The 23038-nt window shown below is 35.9% G+C and overlaps 1 protein-coding gene across 1 annotated transcript in view; it reads left to right on the top strand.

Moving 5' to 3' along the window:
* Positions 1 to 23038, top strand: part of LOC130243144 (dynein axonemal heavy chain 11) — a 140820-nt gene that overhangs the window by 61814 nt on the left and 55968 nt on the right. The window contains 10 exon segments of the mRNA XM_056475211.1: positions 2108 to 2312; positions 4474 to 4639; positions 4723 to 4825; positions 6397 to 6636; positions 6720 to 6881; positions 9161 to 9357; positions 9439 to 9601; positions 14853 to 14976; positions 16792 to 16934; positions 17042 to 17203. Coding sequence (XP_056331186.1) covers positions 2108 to 2312; positions 4474 to 4639; positions 4723 to 4825; positions 6397 to 6636; positions 6720 to 6881; positions 9161 to 9357; positions 9439 to 9601; positions 14853 to 14976; positions 16792 to 16934; positions 17042 to 17203 — 1665 coding nt within the window.

Raw genomic sequence — 23038 nt, 5'->3', positions numbered from 1 at the left:
ATTTAGCGCAGTTAGTGCATTAGAGAGGGTCAGTGAGCAGATACAGAGAAAACAGCCTCCCTCCATCATGAGCTGAACCTGCAGGCACAGGAGTTTTGGATCTGATTACCGTTCAGAGTAATCAGAATAATGTGTGTGTAAGAGAGAGAGGCCATTGTGTCTGTTTTTATACTTGAAAGATAAAGACGCGATGTTGATAATAGGGTAGTCATAGTGATGAACTGGACCTACAGGTTTGTCGTGTCTCATTGTAGAACTGTGTTTATAAAAGTTCATGAAAGTTCGCTCGAAGTGCTCATGCAAAGTGTTACACAGCAGTGTTTTAATTGTGTAAGAGCTCTTTATTCTGAAGGCTTCCGCTCATGAGTAATTGCTATACACTCATTGGCCACTTTATTAGGTACACCTCACTAGTACTGGTTTGGACCCCCTTTTTGCCTTCAAAACTGCCTTAGTCCTTCGTGGCATAGATTCAACAAGGTACTGGATAATCCCTCAGAGATTTTGGTCCATATTGACATGAAAGCATCACGCAGTTGCTGCAGATTTGTTGGCTGCACATCCATGAGGCAAATGTCCTGTTCCACCACATGCCAAAGGTGCTCTATTGGATTAAGGTCTGGTGACTGTGGAGGCCGTTTGAGTACAGTTAACTCATTGTCATGTTCAAGAACCCAGATGATTTGCCCTTTATAATATGGCGCATTCTTCTGCTATAAGTAGCCATCAGAAGATGGGTACACTCTGGTCATAAAGGGATGGACATTGTCAGCAACAATACTCAGGTAGGCTGTGGCATTAGTAAAACCTTAGAGATGGTTGTGCGTGAAAATCCCAGTAGATCAACAGTTTCTGAAATACTCAGACCAGCCCGTCTGGCACCAACAACCATGCCACATTCAAAGTCACTTAAATCACCTTTCTTCCCCATTCTGATGCTCGGTTTGAACTGCAGCAGATTGGCTTGACCATGTCTACATGCCTAAATGCATTAAGTTGCTGCCATGTGATTGGCTGTTAAGAAATTTGTGTTAACAAGTAGTTAGACCTGAAATAAAGTGGCTGATGAGTGTGTGTGTATGTGTGTGTGTGTGTGTGTGTGTGCGTGTGTGTGTGTGTGTGTGTGTGTGTGTGTGTGTGTGTGTATATATATTTATTATTAGCCCCCTTAAGCCCTCTTTTTTCTGAATTATCTACAGAACAAACCATTGTTATACAATGACTTGCCAAATTACCTTAACTTGCCTAGTTAACCTAATAAAGTTAAACCTTTAAATTGCACTTTAAGTTGAATTCTACTATCTTGAAAAATATCTAGTAACATGTTGTGTTGTGTTATCATGGCAAAGATAAAAAAAAAAAAACTGTTGTTAGACAATAGTTAAAATGTTTATGTTTCGAAATGTCTTGAAGAAATCTTCTCTCCGTTGAACAAAACTTGGGGAAAAATATAGAATAAATAAAATATAACAGGAGGACTAATAATTCTAATAATTGTTTTTATTTTCTGTCATTATACAATACGCACTGTTGCAGGAGCCTTCAGAAATGATTCTAGTTTGCTGTATGTTATTATTAAAGCAATAGTACTGCCAATGTGTAAAATGTCTTCTGCATAGTAAAAAAAATGTGAGCCTTTACTTGAACAATGTAATGCATGTATGCAGAGTAAAATTTATTTCCCAAAAAAAGAATGTTAGTGTTTAAACTGTGTAAGATATAATTAGATATAATTATTTAATATAAGTAGATATAATTTTAATACTTGATACAATTTATAAAATATAAAAGGGTATATTATTATTTTCTACACTACATTATTCATACATTCATTTTCTTTTGGGGTCGCCACAGCGGAACGAACCACCAATTTATCCAGCATATGTTTTATGCAGCGGATGCCCTTCCAGCTGTAACCAATTACTGGGAAATCTATACTACATTAATGAAACATAATAGTTTAACATTAACCATTTGATTGTTTCTTAATTGTCATAATTACAACAGCATTATTATTATTATTATTATTATTATTATTATTATTATTATTATTAAAATTACCTGAATATACTTTTAAATGCACTGTGTTTGTCCTCTTTGTCCACAGGCTGTGTTAGTGCCCACAGCGGAGACGGTCAGACTGCAGTATTTGATGTCCATGTTGCTGGAGGCGTCTCAGCCTGTCATGCTGGTTGGCGGAGCAGGCACAGGGAAGACCGCCGTCATCAAGAATCTTCTGGAAACACTTCCAGAAAACTTCATAACGGCTAAAGTTCCCCTTAATTTTTATACAACTGCGTTGATGCTGCAAAGTGAGTGTGACTGCAAACATTTCTTCACTTTTTTTTTCTAAAGAGAGCAAGTCTTCAGATGTGTAGAACAGCACCTCCCTGTGGTTTATATCATAATCTCACTTCATCCAGTAATGGTGATGGTAATAGTTCAGTTAAAGGGTTTGTTTAAGACACAAATAACAATTGGTGATCATTTATTCACCCTCCTGTCATTCCAAACCCATGAGAACTCATCAGAACATACACCTATTTATATATATATATATATATATATATATATATATATATATATATATATATATATATATATAAAGCAAATCTGAGAGATTTCTGGCTCCCCATTGAAAGTCTGTTTACAAAAGAAAAAGTGGTTTAATCTAAAGACTTCTGAATGGATGTGATCTAATTTTGACTTTTATTCATACACAAGCATGTATGAGTGGGTGATGTTTACAGTGTTGGGATTTGGTCACAGAAGCTCAATCATGTTAGCTTGACATGCAAAAAATTATCATTCATTCTTGCATGTCATATCAGCATGTTTGAACTTCCGCATGAATGAGATTGGTTTTTGAGCTGATCAATGTTTGAAACTGTATAAAAAAAACACAATTGTTTATCATATTAAGTGACAGTCTCTTCAGAAGATTTGGTATAATCTGCTAAAAGTGTATGGGTTTACTATTTTTTGTATCATTTTCTGAAGTTTTTAGTTTTTAGACGAATACATTTTTAGTTAATGGACAGAAAGGGTTATGAAATATCATGACATTTTAAAAGGTCTATTCCCTATATAATGTATTTTTGATCCAAGTCATGAAATATCATGGATTTTTTATTTTATTTATTTTTTTATTTGTTGTTTTAAATTTTATTCTCGTATGTTTTGCTTATTATTATGGTTAATCTGTTTTTTTTTTCATGGCATTTTATTTCTTTCCTGTTTGTAAATTACAGTTTACAACATTTAGCAGCATGACAGTTTTGTTTTGCTGGAAATTAATAGAAGTGAATGAAATCAGAAGTCTTGACAGACTTTTTCATGCTCTAATGTGAAAATTAAGGTTAAGACAGTAGGTCATGGAAATTCAGGTTTTTAGTCAGTAAAATTAGGGAAAAGTCAGAGATTCTGACTAAAAGTGGGAACCATAAGTAAAGATTTCATTAAACTATCTTGATTTCTGTAGGTGAATATGTATTAAGGCATTTTTTTGGATCATTAAAACAAAAGAATTGTTTTAAATTCCAATACATTTTATTATGCAATTCATTTCTGTCATGCAAAGCTGAATTATCAGCAGTGAATACTTTAGTCTATAGTGTCACATGATTTTTCAGAAATCTCTCAGATATTCTTATTTAGTGCTTGGTAATTATCGTTTATTATTGGTACTCAATAATTAATAATGGTTATTATTAGGCAAGGCAAGTCAAAAGTGCTTTACATAAACAGGAATAAAAGAAACAAGTATAAGAAAATAAAAGTAAACAGATAAAAACAGATTTAAATGTGTTAAAAGATTATAAAATAATAAAAAAGAAAAGAAAGGCAAAATAGTGCGATATATGTCGGACTTAGTACAGTGCTACATTATTATTATTAAAGCTGAAAACAGTGCATGCTTGCTATGTTTGTCTGTTTTTTCAGGATAGAAAGTCCTAAAAATCTGAATTTAAAAAAAGAGTAACATTATACTGTAAATGTCTGTTCTTGTATCTATTAAATGTGTTCTCCAAAAAAAAAAAAAAACTGAAAAATGAACCCCGGTGTGATGACAGTTTCCATGTTGAAACTTACATAAATAAAACATAATTAATTAAAATGATTAATGTACAATCTTGTAACACTAAATAATGCTGACAAATTCAGCTTCACCTTCACAGTGAATAAAACGAGTCTTAAAATATACAGTAAGATAGAAAAGAGTTATTTTGCATTCTAATAATATATTCACAATATACAGCTTTTACATTATTGTTGTAACAAATAAATAAAACCTACATGACATTGCTTTTCAAATGATTATTTACATCTTGACTGCTTGCATGTATCAGCGTTTTGCAACACCTTTATAGCATCTTAACCCCGTCAGCATTAGCCACAAGATTTCTTTAATAATTGTATTATTTGTATTCACAATCCTTCTAAAATGACTCTTGATTTTGTTGTGATTATCAGAGGAGATGGAGAAACCTCTGGAGAGGAAGGCTGGCAGGAGCTTCGCACCGCCGAGAAACAAGAGACTGCTCTATTTCATTGATGACATGAACATGGCAGCCGTGGATGGTTACGGGACATCCCAACCACACGCTCTTATTCGCCAACATCTGGATTATCAGCACTGGTGATGTGGCAGCAGCATTTCTTTGATTTATTCCACAAACTTGTCACATGTTGCTCTAACATTGTTTATTCCCCTGTTTCTAGGTATGACATCCAGAAGTTAACAATGAAAGACATAAACAACGTTCATTATGTGTCTTGTATGAATCCAACATCAGGGAGTTTCACAATCAACCCCAGATTGCAGGTACTATATTAGAGATTCACCTGTAGGAGCTTTTTATTAAGCTTTTACGGGATTCTGAAACTTTATTTTTGTTTAATGTAATACTGTTTTTTTTTTGTTTTTTTTTTTGTTTTTACTTCTGCACAATAGCAGGAAAGACACTTAAATTGATTCAAATTGTAAAAATAACTAAATTCATAATTTTGCTATCTCTTATTAAACATTAATTCATCAAAAATAATTTTATTATAAAACTTTAAATGCATATTTAAACATTAATGTGTTGTCATACACACTGTATAGTTGGTATTTGCCATTATTGTTAATAATGATCTATAGTACATTTAAATATGTGCAAAAATACACATTTATAATTATGCAGGAATATGTAATACTTGAGAAATCCTAAACAAACGAGTAAATTATTTAATATCTTTAACTAATATTTAAACAATAATGCAATAAATGATTAGGCTTGTTTTTTGTATTTATAGTGTTACAAACTGTGATGAAATGTGAAAAAATTTTTACCCTGTGAGTTGTGACCAATAAGTTTTTTCTGTAAGTGATAAAAATGATATTAAATGTACTTTGGTTATTATATTATGGAATGGATTAAAAAATAACATAGGGTAATTTTTCTGACAATTCTTAATTTCTGTCTCATAATTGTGACTCTACATTTTTTCTGAGAGCTGCGAGTTTGTTTTACACAATTTTGACTTAAAAACTTACATTTTTTAAAAGATTTTAATTTAAAAAGAAGTCAGAAGTCTGACGAAGAATTTCAGAGGTACAAGAGTTCTGACTTTACCTCAAAATCTTTAGTTTATTTAATTAATTTGTAACTTTTTAAAACATTGTGAAGAAAATATTCTGAATTCATTGAAGATAAAGGGCTCTATTTTAATGATCTAGGCACAGAGTCTAAAGCGCATGGCGCAAAAGCATTAAAGGCATGTCCGAATCCACTTTATTTTATTTTAAAGCCAGAAAAATATGGTTTGCGCCATGGCACATAGTCTAACAGGGTTGTGCCTATGTTCTCAAGGAGTTATAGGTGTGTTTTGCCCATCAGATTCTCATCTCCCATTCCCTTTAAGAGTCAGTTGTGTCGCATCATGGCGCATTTGCTATTTACATGACGGACTAAGTGGAAAAACTGAACACTTCACTAGCGAGAAAACAGAGCCTCCTCCATTCGGCTTCTTTACTTTCTCTTTCTCTCTTTCGTGGAAAAGGAAATAGTGTTGTACACACTTTACTGAAGACATCCATTAGCCTACATATTTAATTTAGTTCAGTTCTAATTTCCAGCAAACAAACTAGAAACTAAATCAGATTAACATTTAGCTTTTGTACCAGGTGTTTGTTTCTTGAAGTGTTTTGGAGACATTCAGGTGTTTTCGATTTAATCGAGTCTCAATTGAACTAATATCACCTACTGACACACTACTCCAAAACACAGAAATATCTGACTTTACACTATTCTTAGCTGGTGAACATACTAGTGATCTAAACATTTTGTCCACTATTTACTATGACATTTCTGGTAGAAATCACTGACAGATCTTCTTTTTGTTCTTTATCAGAGGCATTTCACAGTGTTAGAGGTCAGCTCACCCAGCCGTGAGACCCTCAGCTCCATCTACGGCTCCATCCTGAACATCCACCTGCAGATGCTGCCGTTCAGCCCAGCTGTGATGAGGAGCAGTGCACCTGTCCTGAAAGCAGCTTTAACCCTCCATGACCGAGTCCTTCAGCACTTCCTCCCCTCCTCCTCAAAGTTTTTTCATCTTTTCAACCTGTGGGATCTGTCTCGGATCTTCCAGGTTAGCATTAGCTTTGTGCTTAAACTATAAATATACTAAAATTTTAATACATTGTACCTGTGTGTTTATGTTTGGGCTTCTAGGGTCTCCTGTTCTCCAGGCCAGAGTGTGTTAGACGGGGTGCAGATCTAATTCAGCTTTGGATCCATGAATCCAGAAGAGTGTATTCGGATCGCTTTTCTGAACCATCAGATCTTCAGATGTTTCTTAGGTTGCAGGTGGACATTGCACAACAGGCTTCAGAGGTAAATCAGTGAATTAACGCAGGTTTACTGATGTTAAAGTTTGAATAATTTTACTTTCCAAAATGTGCGTGAATGTGTTTAGGACATTTTTTTAATTTAAATTGGCCATTTATTTATTTATTTGATTGCTTTACTTACTAACTTATAAGTAGTTTTCTATGTAGTGAAATGCAAAATGGATCTGACATAAATTGTCATGGTTTACAATATACAAATTGTATTTCTGAACTGAAAATATATCTTAAAGGTTTTGAAAGTTTTTGACTCTTCTAAGCATGAAAATGCATTATCATATTTGTGGAAACATGTCTAGAGAACAATGTGCATTGAAAATGTGCATTTCACATTGGAATGTCTGCCTTTGTTTTGGTCTCTCTAACCTGCCCACAGCCAGTTTTGCCAGTTATATTTTTCAGCACTCTGGGTTGCCTTGGTGGAAAATGCACTGTATTTTATTTTAGTTTTGAAGGCTGATACAATGTACATGAATGTGTCCTCTGCAGGACAGCAGAAACCTATGAAATGTGATGCAGATTAAAAAAAGTAAAAAAAAAATCAACATTATGTGGTTTTTAATTAGCAAATAATGTAACTATTAAAATGTAAACATTAGCTGAGCAGCATACATCGTGACACCATGTCCTAGCAACACACTTTGACTGTGTCACAACACGACAGAATTAAATAAAGCCATTCAAAGACACAAAATACTTCACTCACTGCACTTCAACAAAGTGGTTTCAATCAAGATTTAGAATCGAATTAAAACATATTAATCATCTTTAATATTATTAAAAGTACATGTTGAGTGACTGATATCTGTTGGTTTGACACAGTCACAGTTCTAACATGAATTTTCTAATATGGTTGGTTTATTTTCAAGATTTGAGGTAAACTGCTGCGGCTGCTTTCAGTACGGCAATACATGTCATATAAAATGATATTCAAACTCACATTGATAGCATTTAACACTGAAAAACACATAATCAGTACCTGAGGTAATCATTAGTAGCTTATACTGCTGTTCAGCTCCTTTTTCTAAAATAGCAATTTCACGTGATGGTTTGGATAAAACCTCTTGACTATAGAAAAAATTAATTTTGTCATGTGTAGCCATGTGCATGGAGTCTATGAGGAAGGGGGCAGAGTGAAAAAGTGTTTTGTATTTGAACTGCAATATCTAGTTCAACCACTAGGTTACATTCTTACACACTGCACCTTGAAATTTAGGATAAATAAACCATATTTCCATTTTTAGAAATTTCTGACAAAACAATTTACAGTAAGGTTCTGTTAGGTAATATTTTTACTAACATGAGCTAAGAGTGAACAATAATTGAATAACACTTATAAATTCATTCATTCATTTTCTTTTCAGCTCAGTCCCTTTATTAATCAGGGGTCGCCACAGCGGAATGAATCGCCAAATTAGCCAGCATATGTTTTACGCAGCGGATGCCCTTCCAGCTGCAACCCATCACTGGGAAACACCCATACACAGTCAATCACACACATACACTACTGCCAGTTCAGCTTACCCAATTCACCTATAGCACATGTTATTGGACTGTGGGGGAAACCGGAGCACCCGGAGGGAACCCATGCAAACGCGGGGAGAACATGCAAACTCCACACAGAAATGCCAACTGACCCAGCTGAAGCTCGAACGACTGACCTTCTTGCTGTGAGGCGACAGCGCTACCCACTGCGCCACTGCATCGCCCCCTTATAAATTTTAGTTCATTATTAAATTGCATAATTAATGCAACGTAAGTTAACATGAACTTACAATAATGACTTTGTTTTCATTAACTAATGTGACAAAGATGAATAATCACTGTAATAAATGTATTGTTCATTATTTATTTGTGTTAATAAATACATTAACGAACATTAACTAATGAATCCTTATTGTGGAGTGCTTTCCAAAAATGACCATCACAGCAGTTTCTATATCTTTAATACTGTAAATAGATCAAATCATGCTTACTGTGAATACAATACATAAATGTCAAAGTGTCTTTAGTTTAAAGGGAGCATAATGATAGTTTATAAAAAAACAATACAATAAAGTAGTTTTGAATTGTTTTAATATGAAAAAAATAAAATTTTATATTCTAATTCAACTTATTTTGTAAAAAATAAGTGTAAAAAATTATTTTTTCATTCTAAAATACATAAAAAAACTTAATCTAATAAAACTAGTTAACTGTATAAAAACAAACTGTCCTATTCTTACAGTTTGAAGCATTAACAGCCATTTGTTGTGTCTCCTAAAGGAAATAGAAGAAGACTCAGTGCTGTTTCAGGAGCCTGCAATATACCTGCACAGCAATCTGGGCTCTGTTGAATTCTCCTATATGCCAGTATCAGGATTGGAGCATCTCAGCTGTGTCCTCAATAAGGCTCTGAACGACTACAATGAGCTCCACTCCACCATGAACCTGGTGCTGTTCCAGGAAGCCATGCAGCATGTGTGAGTGTGACGTCAGCACTATGAGCTTTGGTGAATACGCATTTAACTGTTATTACACTCGCACACTTTTTTTTTGAGCAGTTGTCGGATCAGTCGCATCCTGGCTTGTCCGAGAGGCCATGCCCTGCTCATAGGTGTGGGTGGCAGTGGTAAACAGAGCCTGACCCGCCTTGCCGCACACCTCTCCAACATGGATTTGTTTCAGCCCAAACTCAGCAAGGGATATGGCATACAGGATCTGAAGGTATCCACGTCCTCTAGAGATGGACGTTTTTCAAGCTTATTAAATTTATAAGCTTATAAAATTTAGCAAATGTCATCTTATGTAATAAAATACTATACAGGTATATACAGTCAATACTGAAATTATTCATACCCCTTGGCTTGACTGCATATACGTATATCCTGTTATATAAATGTTATATGTTTCCAATATGTCCTGTTTGTTTTAAGTCTGATTTATACTTCTGCATCGAGTAATCAGCATGACCCACGGCGCATACCTTGCGAGTAGTGGTGCATTTATAGTTTTGCGTAATGTTGTGTTGCTCTGCAACCTCCGAAATGCTAGCTGGCAGTAGGTTTTTATGTTCCTCTGTGTCGAGTTTCTTTGTGGGTACTTTGTTATTTCTGAATGCTAAAACTCATTCATTCAGAGGCGGGAACTGGCGGACGTGCAACAACTTCAATCATAAGGTGAACACAAAACAAAAGATTCCATCTGGAGCTCCTTCACGGCACTCGACACTTGCAAACACTCGCTACATCGGGCTCGCGGCTCTCAGCACCACCCACACTCATCACCAAGTCGACCTATCACAGAGCTTGCGCTACGTGTCTTTGCGATGTGTAGTTACATTTTTTGACAGGTGTACGTCAGCGTCAGCGTCAGCCATGACGAGAGCTATGCAACCGTGCGAAGGCTCCACTGGAGCATACACGTGCGCAGAAGTATGAATAAGCCTTTAGGTGAAAACATTAAAAGTGTGTGCAGTTTTTTTTAAATAAGTACATAACAAAATCATTTATACAGACTTTATTCTGTTGACAATAAGGCCAACTTCTGCAAAAACAACAACAACAAAATACTCTGTTTTGTTGGCACATACACTCACACTAGCTGAGTTTCAAAGTTTGCAAATAAAGATAAAAAAAATTTCAAATGCAAAATAGGTACATTTTCATCAAGTTGTTAATGGCTGATTATAGTATTCATAACCTAGTAACCAACATTAAACAAGGCAAACAAAATGCTGCGTTCACACCAGACGCGGATAAAGTGTCAAGACAGCAAATAAGAAACTTAGATGCAAATAGATATCCTGCAGTGCGTTTCGTGCGAATGAGATGCAAATAGACATCCTGCGGTGCATTTTGCGTGAATGAGATAGGACGAATGAAGTGCTAGTTGGAAAATTAGAATTTCTGCAGACATTCACATTCCACGTTAACCAATCATGAGTTTGCTCTTGTGGGGGAGTGATTATGACGTAGCGCCTGTTGTTGGTGTCCCGAGGGGAAATCCTCTTGCCGACACCGGACAACAGTTCATCAAACTGATGAAGCACTGCTGAAAACCTCCATCATCCAGGTATACTTTCTGGAGGAGTTGATGAACTCACAGAGTTGGGTGCACCTCTGAAAGGATCTAGTGGTCTCAGACACAGCACCTTATGATTCTATGCTGTTTTTCAGCCTTCCTAAAGCACATAAACACAGCTATTCTTTCAATAAAAGAGAAAAGCTGTCACCAGGCAGACAGAAGCCCCGCTCATGGCACGAATTCACATCTATTGTAAAGTGAATTTGACATGCGTTTATTTACATGACTGTTACATTCGTTACATCAGAGTTTATTTAGCAAATGTTATCCATCACTCATAATTCACAATAAGCTTTTTTTCTTAAGCCCACAACCACCTTGAACAAGCATAAAAACGTTTTTGCAAATTAAGGGATTTTTGTTTGTATTTGTAGTTTCCATCTCTCGTTTTTTATGTGATACTTAAAAAATACATGGTAATGGTAACCCAACTACTATTATTTGAGGTAATGAACTCTACAAGTAATTCTGAGATAGAATCTGCTTGTATTTATGCGAGATGAAGTGTAATGGGACTTTTGCCATCATGTGCAAATTAAGAAAGTGCATTTAAAGGTTCAAGACACCCTGAAAAACTTAAAAAAAAAAAAATTTTTACAGATTTGTTTGTGTTGAGCATCAATTAAGACAACGTTAGCACCTGCCAGCTTTAATTGTGGGGAAAACTGCATAATTTTGAGCTTTCATCAGCTAATTTCATTTTCCAAGTTTAAAATAATTTTTGGGGCGGGATCAAAATCAGTGACATATTGCGAATCTGCTAGTCGAGTGATGACGCGTCGGTTACTCATTATTATGCATAGCTGGGTTTTCTTATCCTATGAGAACACCCTGCTTCTTAATTATTTATGAGATCGTGCTTTTCGAAGGCAAGGCAGACCTGCCAAGCTGTGAGATCCAATGACTGAGTGAGATCCCGTCTGCGCACGGCGAACAGTATTTAGTCATTCATGAAGGGTCGTATGCGTTTGTTTCTATGATCCACAGTGTTTGTTGCATGTTTTTCTCTACGATGCTGTCAGGGGCGATACAGCAAATCTGCTGCTTTGCAGCAAACATTTTTTTTCTTGAAAGCTGTATGAGAATAGGAGAATGGCAGATTTTGTCTATTATCAGTTAAGTTTGTTACCATTCAGACACATCGCCTATATACGTACTGCTGTGTTCACCTATTTTTAAAATTCTCCAGATTACTGGCAGGGCTAATGGTTGAAATAGACAGGGAAAGAGACCTGATGCACTACTACACACTGTTTCTGTATTCAGACCCGGAGATTCAGGAGGAGAGAAGTCCTCCTCATTTATAGTGTTTACATGATTATCTTTTTAATGATATAACAAATTGTGGTTATGTGTATGAATAACGGCATTATGTACATGTAGCACAGCATTAAATTACTGTTTATTTTATTGCATTTTAATTTGTAAACTATAAAATCATGGGTCTCCTAACGGTTTGTGTCTCATTTTGTCAGCCAACTGACAGTTGTTCACTCTCCTCTTTTTCTCTTGCTCTATTGGCCACGCCCACTCCTCCCTCTGCTCACAGCGCTCCGCACCCATCATGAAGCATTTTTTGAAAAAAAAATCTGAGGTAGACCTGAACCAAAAGAGGGGGGGTTCATGGCCCTTTAAAAGTAGTCCCCGACATGCCTAATCTGATTTGATCTAATTTGTGGATGCCAATTAATAAATGCATTTGCCTGCTGTTTTCTTCATTAAACTGGTCAACAATGATGTTTCAAAGTCTGCTTTTGATATAATTTCTCATTGTGGTGATGCCATTTTGATTGCTACCTGACAGTTTACACATGAGAAAGTAATTTCAGACTTTGCTGCCCCAAGTGGCAGTCAATTAAATAATAAACCTGTTTCACTGCGCTCTCCAAAGAGCCACCCAGTGCATATAGTATACAGTATAACTGTGGGTTTAGTTTCCATGTTCAGGATGTATCATGGATTCACTGCATGTACTGTATAGGCAGCAAAGTGAAATAGTAAAATTAAAAAATTTGTTGCGAAATATACGTTTTTTCACTTTTGCTTTATTAAACACAATTGCTTTAACATTTATTTCAGATTAAATTACCATTCAATCATGCCTCTAATATCCTCAGTAAAGTCCACACCAATAGACTCTGTCCTCACAATACAGTCAATAGCATACAAGATGCAAATGAGACAACCACTTGCAGCAGAAACCTCAACAGATGCGACTTTAATATTGCGCTAAACCGTCATAACCCACGTTATCGTACCCATCTCTGCTGTTAGGTGAGAATAAATCTAAAATGGCGGTGATTCATTACTAGAGATCAAGCTTTCTTTTAGACAACACTTTCCCTGATCAATATCCCGTCCGGCTCCATCGATCTCATTTAGTCCTGCCCGGATGCAATGGGGAGTAATTGCCAGATCCTATTAAAGAACCAAGGCAAATATTTCAATGCCCTATTGATGAGGCCGCTGCTATCATTTCATTCATCAGTGTGTGGTAAATCTGAGGCCAGTTGGCTGAGCTTCATTGATCTCTATACACTCAACACTCACTGTTTGATGCCCTCTACGCATAATGATGAAAAGACGCTTCATTTTGATCTCCTGTTGCTATGTGTGTATGTATATGTGCAGCCTTACGTTTGAGTCTAAATGAGAGCAGTGACGTTATTTTTCTTATTAATAAGATACTCATTTACTTAAGCTCCTGCCATTCATATATACAGTATGTGACTTTTAAAGTACAGCAGAACATTTTAAAGATTACATTGTGACGTTATTAGAACTAATATAATTATGGTGTATTGTTTGGAAAGTTAATTGGAAAAGGAAAGTATACACTGCAACATGCAACGTCTACAAAGTCAGACAAGAAATAATTGTTGGGATTTTACAGCCATGTGAAGTTACTTGCACACATACAAGTCTAAACATGTAAAAAACTATTGACATTTTTTGTAAAATATTAAAAAATATTTTCAAATCAAAACGAAACTTAACAGGTAGCCAGTGTAGGAAGGATAAAATTGGGGTGATATGATCATATTTTCTAGACCTGGTCAGAACTCAGAACTCTGGCAGTTTGTTAATAGAGGATGCTGGACAACCAGCGAACAGAGCATTACAGTAATCCAGCCTAGCATTGAAACTCAAAACATTCTCTTTATTTGTATTTTCTCTGTATATTATTATTATTATTATTATTATTATTATTATTGTAAATAAACTGCATGTTAAAAAGTATTTAAATAAATAAATAAATATAGGCGAAGTAGTGGCGCAGTAGGTAGCGCTGTCGCCTCACAGCAAGAAGTTCGCTGGTTCGACTGGGTCAGTTGGCGTTTCTGTGTGGAGTTTGCATGTTCTCCCTGCGCTCACGTGGGTTTCCTGCGGGTGCTCCAGTTTCCCCCACAGTCCAAAGACATGCGATACAGGTGAATTGGGGAGGCTAAATTGTCCGTAGTGGATGAGTGTGAATGAGTGTGTGTGGATGTTTCCCAGAGATGGGTTGTGGCTGGTAGGGCATCCGCAATAGATTTTGTGTATTGCTGTACATCCTGTGTGTATTAAGCAATGTGTAAGCGAGGCGCACAACTAACGTGCTCTGCACTGGACTTTAGACCTGCTCTGAGCTGGTCTATTGTGCAGTCTTTTTTAGTTCCTCAAAATAGCAACGCGCTAACTATGCGCCTTAACACACCTCTTATCTAGACCGAAACACCCATGAGTCCACAAAGTGGCACAAAGGGATTTGCTATTAAACCATAGGAGGTGGAAAACGTGAAAATTAGTGTTGTGGTGATCTGAAAATAGCAGCACGTCATAGAAACACGTCTGCAGGTTCTATCCACAATGCACAGCTCAGTCTGACTTTAGTATTTCTCTTGTATTTCAGATGGACTTGGCCAGACTGTACATAAAGACAGGAGTGAAAAACATACCCACAGTCTTGCTCCTCACAGACGCTCAGATCCCAGAGGATCAGTTTTTCGTCATCATCAGCACCCTGATCTCTTCAGGTCAGACCCGCTCACGCACACGCTTTCATACACGCCACAGGGGGGATCATTGTGTGTTGCTCTGATGAATGGGAAACATATGTAAATGGAGCAGGGCCCGTGAAGTAGATTAAGGGTGACTGGAACATAGCTGCGTGTCATTGGATCAAGACCCCCCGAACACAGATGGTGGCTCTCATCTGTCACCGATGTCAAGCGCAGAGGTCGGAGACCCGCTTAAGTGTTTGAACCAGAATAAAGCATCAGATCATCAGAGTTAACAAATGTAACATCATTTAACTGATGCGTGTGTAATTGCTAATGCTTAAATGCACTAGAAAGAGTTTTTCCCCATACATGCCCTGAAAGGTTTGTTAGATTAGTGCTTATTCGGTGATTCAATTTACTAATTAGAATTTGTTGGGTTTCATTTTAGGGTCAATTTCAACAGCTTTTTTCAAACAAGGTTTCACAAACTCTGCCACTAAAGGCAGAACATTTTAAATCACTTTCATTACTCTTATGAATCACATAAACATTTTCCAAACTTGAAGTGGTTAATCATTTTGAGTCATTCATTTTATACTAAAGTACTTAAAGGATATTTTAAAGAATCTATACATTGTAGTTTTTGTTTTTAATTTAGTTTAATTTTTTGTTGTGTTTGTTTTAGTTCTCATTTCAGTTTTCACCATTTTTTTGTTTTATTTCATTTAAGACTTTTGTTACTTACAAAGGCAAGATTTATTGTAATTTATTTAAATAAATATAATTTATTTCATTTATTTAATTTAAGAGAAAGCAACAAAGAAATCTATTATTTATTTTCTCATTACACATAGTATAACTGTAATCTAATTAGAATTAACTGTTTGATTGGCTATTGGGTTAGAATTGTATTTTCAAATATATATTAAAATATATAGAATACAAACTTTTTAGAATCTAAAATAAATTTGTCATAATGACAGTTTTATACCTGAATAAAATTTTGGCAATAAATTCATAATAATAAATGCCTAACACAGCAGTGTGTTGATGCCAAATGTGTAATAAAAGCATTATAATTTAATTAGGGCTACACGATATTGTACAAATCTGACATTGCGATATTTTGTTTTTCTGCGGTCTATATTGCATTATGAATATAATATAGTTTCACCAGATGATTTGAATGATTTCAATTCATTTAGATCGACTGGGATGATCAAGTCTATTTCTATACAGTGGATCAGAATAAATGATAAAAAATTACAAGCAAAAATAAATAAATAAACGATGCTTTGGTTTACTGGGGAGTCTTATTCAGTCATAATACAATCAGAAACATTCATTCATTCTCTTTTCAGCTCAGTCCCTTTATTAATCTGGGGTCGCCACAGCGGAATGAACTGCCAACTTATCTAGCATGTTTTATGCAGCGGATGCCATTCCAGCCACAACCCATCACTGGGAAACACCCATACTCTCCCAATCACATACATACAGTACACTACGGCCAATTTAGCTTATTCAATTCACCTGTACTGCATGTCTTTGGACTTGTGCCATCTTTAAAACACTTCTCGGGCAGTATGCTCGGGCATTCTGTTTGAGTAAGGAAACATCAAATTCTCCAAAACCTTCTCCCAGAGTATCGTCAGCCTGTACTTGAAGGCGGTCTTTATACGCCATATTGACCATTACACTTTTCCCCATTCAAAACGATACGAGCGACATGTCTTGTCTGTAGTCTTTGGTAGTATCTAATTGTTACCTACTCAGTATTAAGCAGTAAACGCTTGCATGCAATTGACGTATTTTCAGTAAAATAACTGGATTGTTGTGTGGACCCAGGTGAGATTCCCGATCTCTTGAGTGAAGAGGAGGTGGAAGGTGTTAGGAAAGCAGTGAGGAGTGAAGTGCGAGATCTGGGTCTGCTGGACAACAACGAGAACTGCTGGAGCTTCTTCATGAATCGAGTGCGACATCAGCTCAAGGTCTCACTGACGTTTTTTGTTTGTTTGCCTTTGTATGCACAGCAGTTATGTTTTGTGTATCTGGTTTACACAGTGCATGTGTGTTTGTGTTGTATGTATGTGTGTAGGTCGTACTCTGCATGTCTCCAGTTGGTAATGCTCTGCGTCTGCGTGTCCGGCGTTTCCCGGCTCTGCTGAGCTGCACCACTCTGGACTGGTTCCAGGAATGGCCCCAGGAGGCTCTTCAGTCTGTCAGCTTAAAGTACCTGCAGGAAATCCCAAGTATTGAGGTAAACCTCACTGTCATTCAGTCAGTGAAAGTAGCTTCATTGGGTTTCCACATAATTCACCTCGTCGTTTTTGGCTACAGCTCTTGCGTAATGACGGGACATCCTAAAAGCCATCAAATATTGATTTATTAAACATGACTATTGAATAGTGCCTTGAAATAACAAAATAGAAGCAGTTAAGGAATAGATTAAAACAATTCATAACAATGTGGATATGTTTGATCGGCCCTGCACTCCTTTAAAAAACACTTAATATAATAGAAGTAAGCAGCTTTAGAGTATAAAACAGGAATCAGTGTCACTTTCAGGTAGAATTAGAAATACCACTTTGTTATGTCTGTCAAGCATGTCTATCAAGACATGTGATTCAGCATGTAGTTTCCTGATTTTATTCGCGACTGACCTGAACATACCAAATTGAAGAAATGAATTGGAGGAGTTTTCCATATCTAAAGCTTCAGACCACAGCCAAGCTATTTTGTAGTAGTTTAAAGTTGTTTACCTATCATTTTCTTGCTCCCAACTCATCACATTCGAACACTTGGCCAGGACCACCTGGCATCACTTTTTGATGCACTGGGTACCACTTTAGCATAATTTCTCAGCTCAGGATACTCCATCGCTTTTATTGAACATTTGGCATCAATACACAGCTGCATTAGTCATGGGATTTATAGGCAATACTGTTCATTATTCAGATACAACAGGGTCATTAGGACAAGTAGGGCAGCATGGTGGCGCAGTGGGTAGCACAATCTACTCACAGCAAGAAGGTTGCTGGTTCAAGCCCCAGCTGGATCAGTTAACGTTTCTGTGTGGAGTTTGCATGTTCTCCCTGTGTTTGTGTGGGTTTCCTCTAGTTTCCCCCACAAGTCCAAAAACATGCCCTATAGGTGAATTGGGTACACTCTCAGAAATAAATATACGCGAGCTGTCACTGGGGTGGTACCTTTTCAAAAGGTACAAGTTTGTACTTAAAGGGTTCATATTGGTACCTCAAAAGTATATATTAGTACCTACAAATTTTAAGAGGAACACTTTTCAGTGTTTTCACTGTTTTGTACTTTTCAGGTACTAATATGTACCCTTGAGGTACATATGTACACTTTTAGGTACAAATTTGAACCTTTTGAAAAGGTACCACCCCAGTGACAGCTCGCGTACATTTATTTCTGAGAGTGTACGCTAAATTGTCCATAGTGTATGTGTATGAATGAGTGTGTATGGGTGTTTCCCAGTGATGGGTTGCAGCTGGAAGGGCATCCGCTGCATAAAAAAATGTGCTGGATAAGTTGGTGGTTCATTCTGCTGTGGCAACCCCAGATTAATGAAGGGACTAAGCCAAAAAGAAAATGAATGAATAAATTATGACAAATACTGTTTTAGATTCTAAAAATGCTGCCTAAATTTGGATCAGAAATGGCATTCAACTGTTGGTTTAGAAAAAAAAAAATTGTTTGTCCATATCTGAGCCAAGTTGCGTTGAAATGATCAGCATTTTTTAAAAATATTTTTTTATTTAGGCATTTTTTAAGAAACTAATCTATCACCATTTGGTAAACATAACCATTTGTCAATATAAACCAGGCAGACATGAGACAGTCATAGCTTGTTAAAAATATTTCAAATCTTTTGGACAAGCAGTTTGTTTGAATGAGCAACCATGAAAGTCAAATGGGGCCGCATCTTTTATTTAATTTAGTTTTGTTAACATGCACAGTTTGACCATATTCATGAGACCATCAACCAATTAAATTGCTGTATTTGACATTATAATTGTATACCTGTATGTAATTGCATACCTGTACCTGTATTGCATACCTGACAAGTGTCTAATAGTAAAGGATGGCTAAATGAATATACTGACATAAATCCTATGTACCCTTCTATAAATGGCATTGCTTTAACATTCTGGAATTCTTTAACATTCCGTTCTGAAATTTTATTCAACTGATTCAACTCAATTTCAACTCATCTTTATTTCTAAAGAGCTTTTTACAATGTAGTTTGTGTCAAAGAAGCTCAGTTCAGTTACAAAATTCAGTTTTGTTCAGTTTAATGTTTAGAAGTTCAGTTTAGTTTAGCGTAATGTTTAGAAGTTCAGTTTAATTCAGTCTAATGTTTAGAAGTTCAGTTTAGTTTAGTGTATTGCAAATGTCACTGCTGAAAGCTCAAACACTGAAGTGGAGCAACTCCACTAGCTTTACTGATTTCTGGCTCATTTGATTCTTCAAACATGTTTGTGAATTAAGTTAAAATGTCTGAATGAATTGATATGAGATTATCGTGGTGTGCTTGTGCTTGTTTTGAAGTACAGATCTATCGATCCAAGAAATCATGATCATCAATGTAGCGATTGGCTGGTGGCAAGACAGCAATGTAATGACATCATCTGATTAATATTTAATTATAAGCCACATGAGCAAATTTACATAAAATACATTTGTAGTATATGAAACGATGGACCCTTTTCACATTTTCAGGTTTCTCAGTAGCAGAAGATGCCATAGCTGGGTGAACTTAGAGCGCAGTGAATGGGAGTGTACAACTAAAAAAACATTTTTTTTACAACTCTACTTGCTGAAATAATAAAAAAAAAACTCCACAATGGTGTTATCAAGACTTTCAGAAAAAGGAAAAAATTGTGTGAGACTGATAGAGGAGAGAGGAGAGAATAACATCAAATCATTACTCTCATTACATCATTACTCTCAGCCCCCAAAAATGTTGCATTACAAACAACCCACATAATGCTTTTTGTAATTTGACACAAAGATGATATAATACATTCATAAATAAATATAAATGTTCATGCGATTTAAAAAAAATCGAAATATTGAAAACTTTTAAGGATTTAAGATTATGATGACCGTTAAACATGTCACAGCAGTCTTGTGAAAGGGTCCATTTGTTAATTGTTAAGCAATAACTATCCACATTTGTTTTAGCCTGTTTGTACTGGCTTTACACTTCCGTGTGTCAAGTTATATTTATGCAATACTATTTTTATTTGTATAATAGCATTTAGCAATATAGTTTTATCTTTAGAGTGGGTTTCCTATGTGACAGTGTTCAAATTTCTTAACCTCGTGGCAAAAGGCATAACTGACAATTTAGATCAATTTTGCATCAATAAAGCATTTTGGGTCTGCATTTCCTGTGCTGAATCAAATCACCCACATGTTGATCGTCAGTGTTTTGTGTTCATGTTCATAAATTCTATAATTATTCCTTTACCAAAACAAAAAAAAAATCTCTCACTGATAATATCAGCCATGTCTATACTTTCAGAAACTGTACTGAAGCTGGGAGAGTGCCTTTTCAAATGTCATTGAATCTAAAAGATCTATATTTGTATCTAAAAAGTATATATTAGTACGCCTAAGGGGCCACGCTGAGGTGCATTGGGTAGCATATTTGCCTCACTGCAAGAAGGTTGCTGATTCGAGCCTCAGCTGGGTCAGTTGGTATTTCTGGGTGGAGTTGCATGTTCTCCCAGTGTTCGCGTGGGTTTTCTCCGGGTGCTCCGCTTTTCCCCAAAAGTCTGTGTGTGACTAGTGTGTGAATTGGGTTGTGTGTGTGTGTGTATGGATGTTTCCCAGTGATGGGTTGCGGCTGGAACTTTATTGTTTTAATGCATAGCAATTCTTGTGGTCTTGTCTCATGAAATTCCGTAACAGTTCTCAGGGTCTGATATTATGGAGAGCCATAGCCATTATTACAGTAAAAAACAAACTTAATCAAAGTATGTGCACTAACATGGTCAAACTATTTCTAGACACGACATTCTAATCATAAACAGAAAAAAAAAACATCTTAAGTAGAATTAAATAAGGGTTGATTGTGAAATTATATTGTTTGTCTTGTTCTTTTTATTTTTATTTGTATTATTAGAATAAGAAGGTTGTGTTAATGGAACCAGGAATCTTAAATTTCATTGTTTCTTACCCCCAAAAAACAAAACAAAACATTCAACTCCACTTCATGTAAACTATAAACCCCGCCTACTTTAATTTGATTGGCCATTGCAATCATTTAGACACAAATAAGCGCCTAAATTGACATTTAACGACCTGCTTAAATCTAAACTTTAAACCTTTCTGTCAATAACATCAAGTGCTGTGCTATAGAGTTAACCTGTATAAGCATATCAAATATTGCTGGGGATAAATTGGCCATTTCTTATTTTGGGGGGTTAGCTTGTCTCATTCGGTTCCTGTGGTGCTTATGGCCCCATTTCAAAACCCTAATGACAATTAGGCTTTGGAACAAATGTTGCAGCAGGGTCTTTCTATGTTTTATAATGGACAACAATAAGCGTAATTGTCCTATTTCTGTTAGTTTCTTATGCCATTTAATGCCACTTTGATTTACAGTTTATAGTGGTTTTAATTATTTTAATAGTCTTAGCTAAAACAGGTTTAATTTTTCATTTGACACAGAAGAACTAAAAGGCTAAAAGACTGTGTAATTGTTCTGATGAGTGTTTTCTCCTCACATTTACACGTGCAGCAGATTCCTCATCATTAGCTCGACTCTGAAGTGAAGACAAATGGCTGATCACATGCACAGTGAGCTCAATGACAGACGCAGTTTCTCTCTCTCTCTCTCTCTCTCTCTCTCGACATTGTTGTTTTCCCTGCACCAGTGGAACGATCACTAAGCAGGATCATTTATGCTAATAAAGCAGCAGTGATTAATACACACAAACTGACCCTCAGAGAAGCCACAGCTGTTTCATACAGACTGTGTGCGTGTGCTGAGAGTTTATATGGGTGTGTGCGTGTGTGTATGTGTTGACTTGCGACCAGCTGTGGGTTTGTTTCTCTCAGTTTTGGACTATAGTACTTGAGGGTTGAATTTTTGGACTGTTAGTCAATTAAAACATGTAATCACAATTTATCTCATAATGTTTTGAGACAGTGATGTGCAGAGACATTTTGAGGGACAGGGTCTCGAGTGGAAAAAAGGTCACTTATCAAATTTATTTTATTATTCTAAAAATAATAATAATAATAAAAAAAATATATAGTCAGAATTATTAGCCGCCCTTTGAATTTCTTTTTTAAATATTTACCAAATTATGTTTAACAGAGCAAGGAAATTTTTACAGTATGTCTGATAATATTTTTTCTTCTGGAAAAAGTCTTATTTGTTTTCTTTTGGCTAGAATAAAAGCAGTTTTAATATTTAAAAATAAAACATTTCAAGGTCAAAATTATTAGCCCCTTTAAGCTATATATTTTTCGATAGTCTACAGAAAAAAACATCATTACACAATAACTTGCCTAATTACCCTAACCTGCCTAGTTAACCTAATTAACCTAGTTAAATGTCACATGTGTGTATATGTATTTATAAGCTTTGGAGATGTAACGTAAATTATGCTTTTATATAATAGGTCACCTATAGCTTTCGTCATGAGCCATGGCTGTGTTTAAAATGGCATTAAGGTTTTCTTAGTGCACTGTGAAGGGAACACAATTGTCAATATGAAGATTTCTAAAACTAAACTGTAAAAATACACATAAGAGAGATGACCAAATTTTTTTTGTTTTGTTTTTTATTATTATTATTCCAAGTTTAAGTGTTAGAATGTTCTAAATGAATAGAGCATAGAGGGGATAACTGGAAATAGAACACAGCCAGGAACTATGTTTCTAACTATAGCTCTAGAGGTGTTGCAATCGTACAAGTTTGCAACGCAGTTTGCGAATCTTAGTTGGAACAACAGATTTGGGAAACGCCAAATCAATGAACTTTGTTTGTAACAACGCAACTTACGACCTTAGTTGGCTAACGATGGTTTTCGGAAATGCACCGCAGAAGTTGTTT

Source organism: Danio aesculapii, chromosome 16 (genome assembly GCF_903798145.1).
Source record: "Danio aesculapii chromosome 16, fDanAes4.1, whole genome shotgun sequence".
Lineage (NCBI taxonomy): Eukaryota > Metazoa > Chordata > Actinopteri > Cypriniformes > Danionidae > Danio > Danio aesculapii.
Note: the sequence above shows the minus strand (reverse complement) of the source record. Positions and strands in the feature narration are given on the sequence as shown.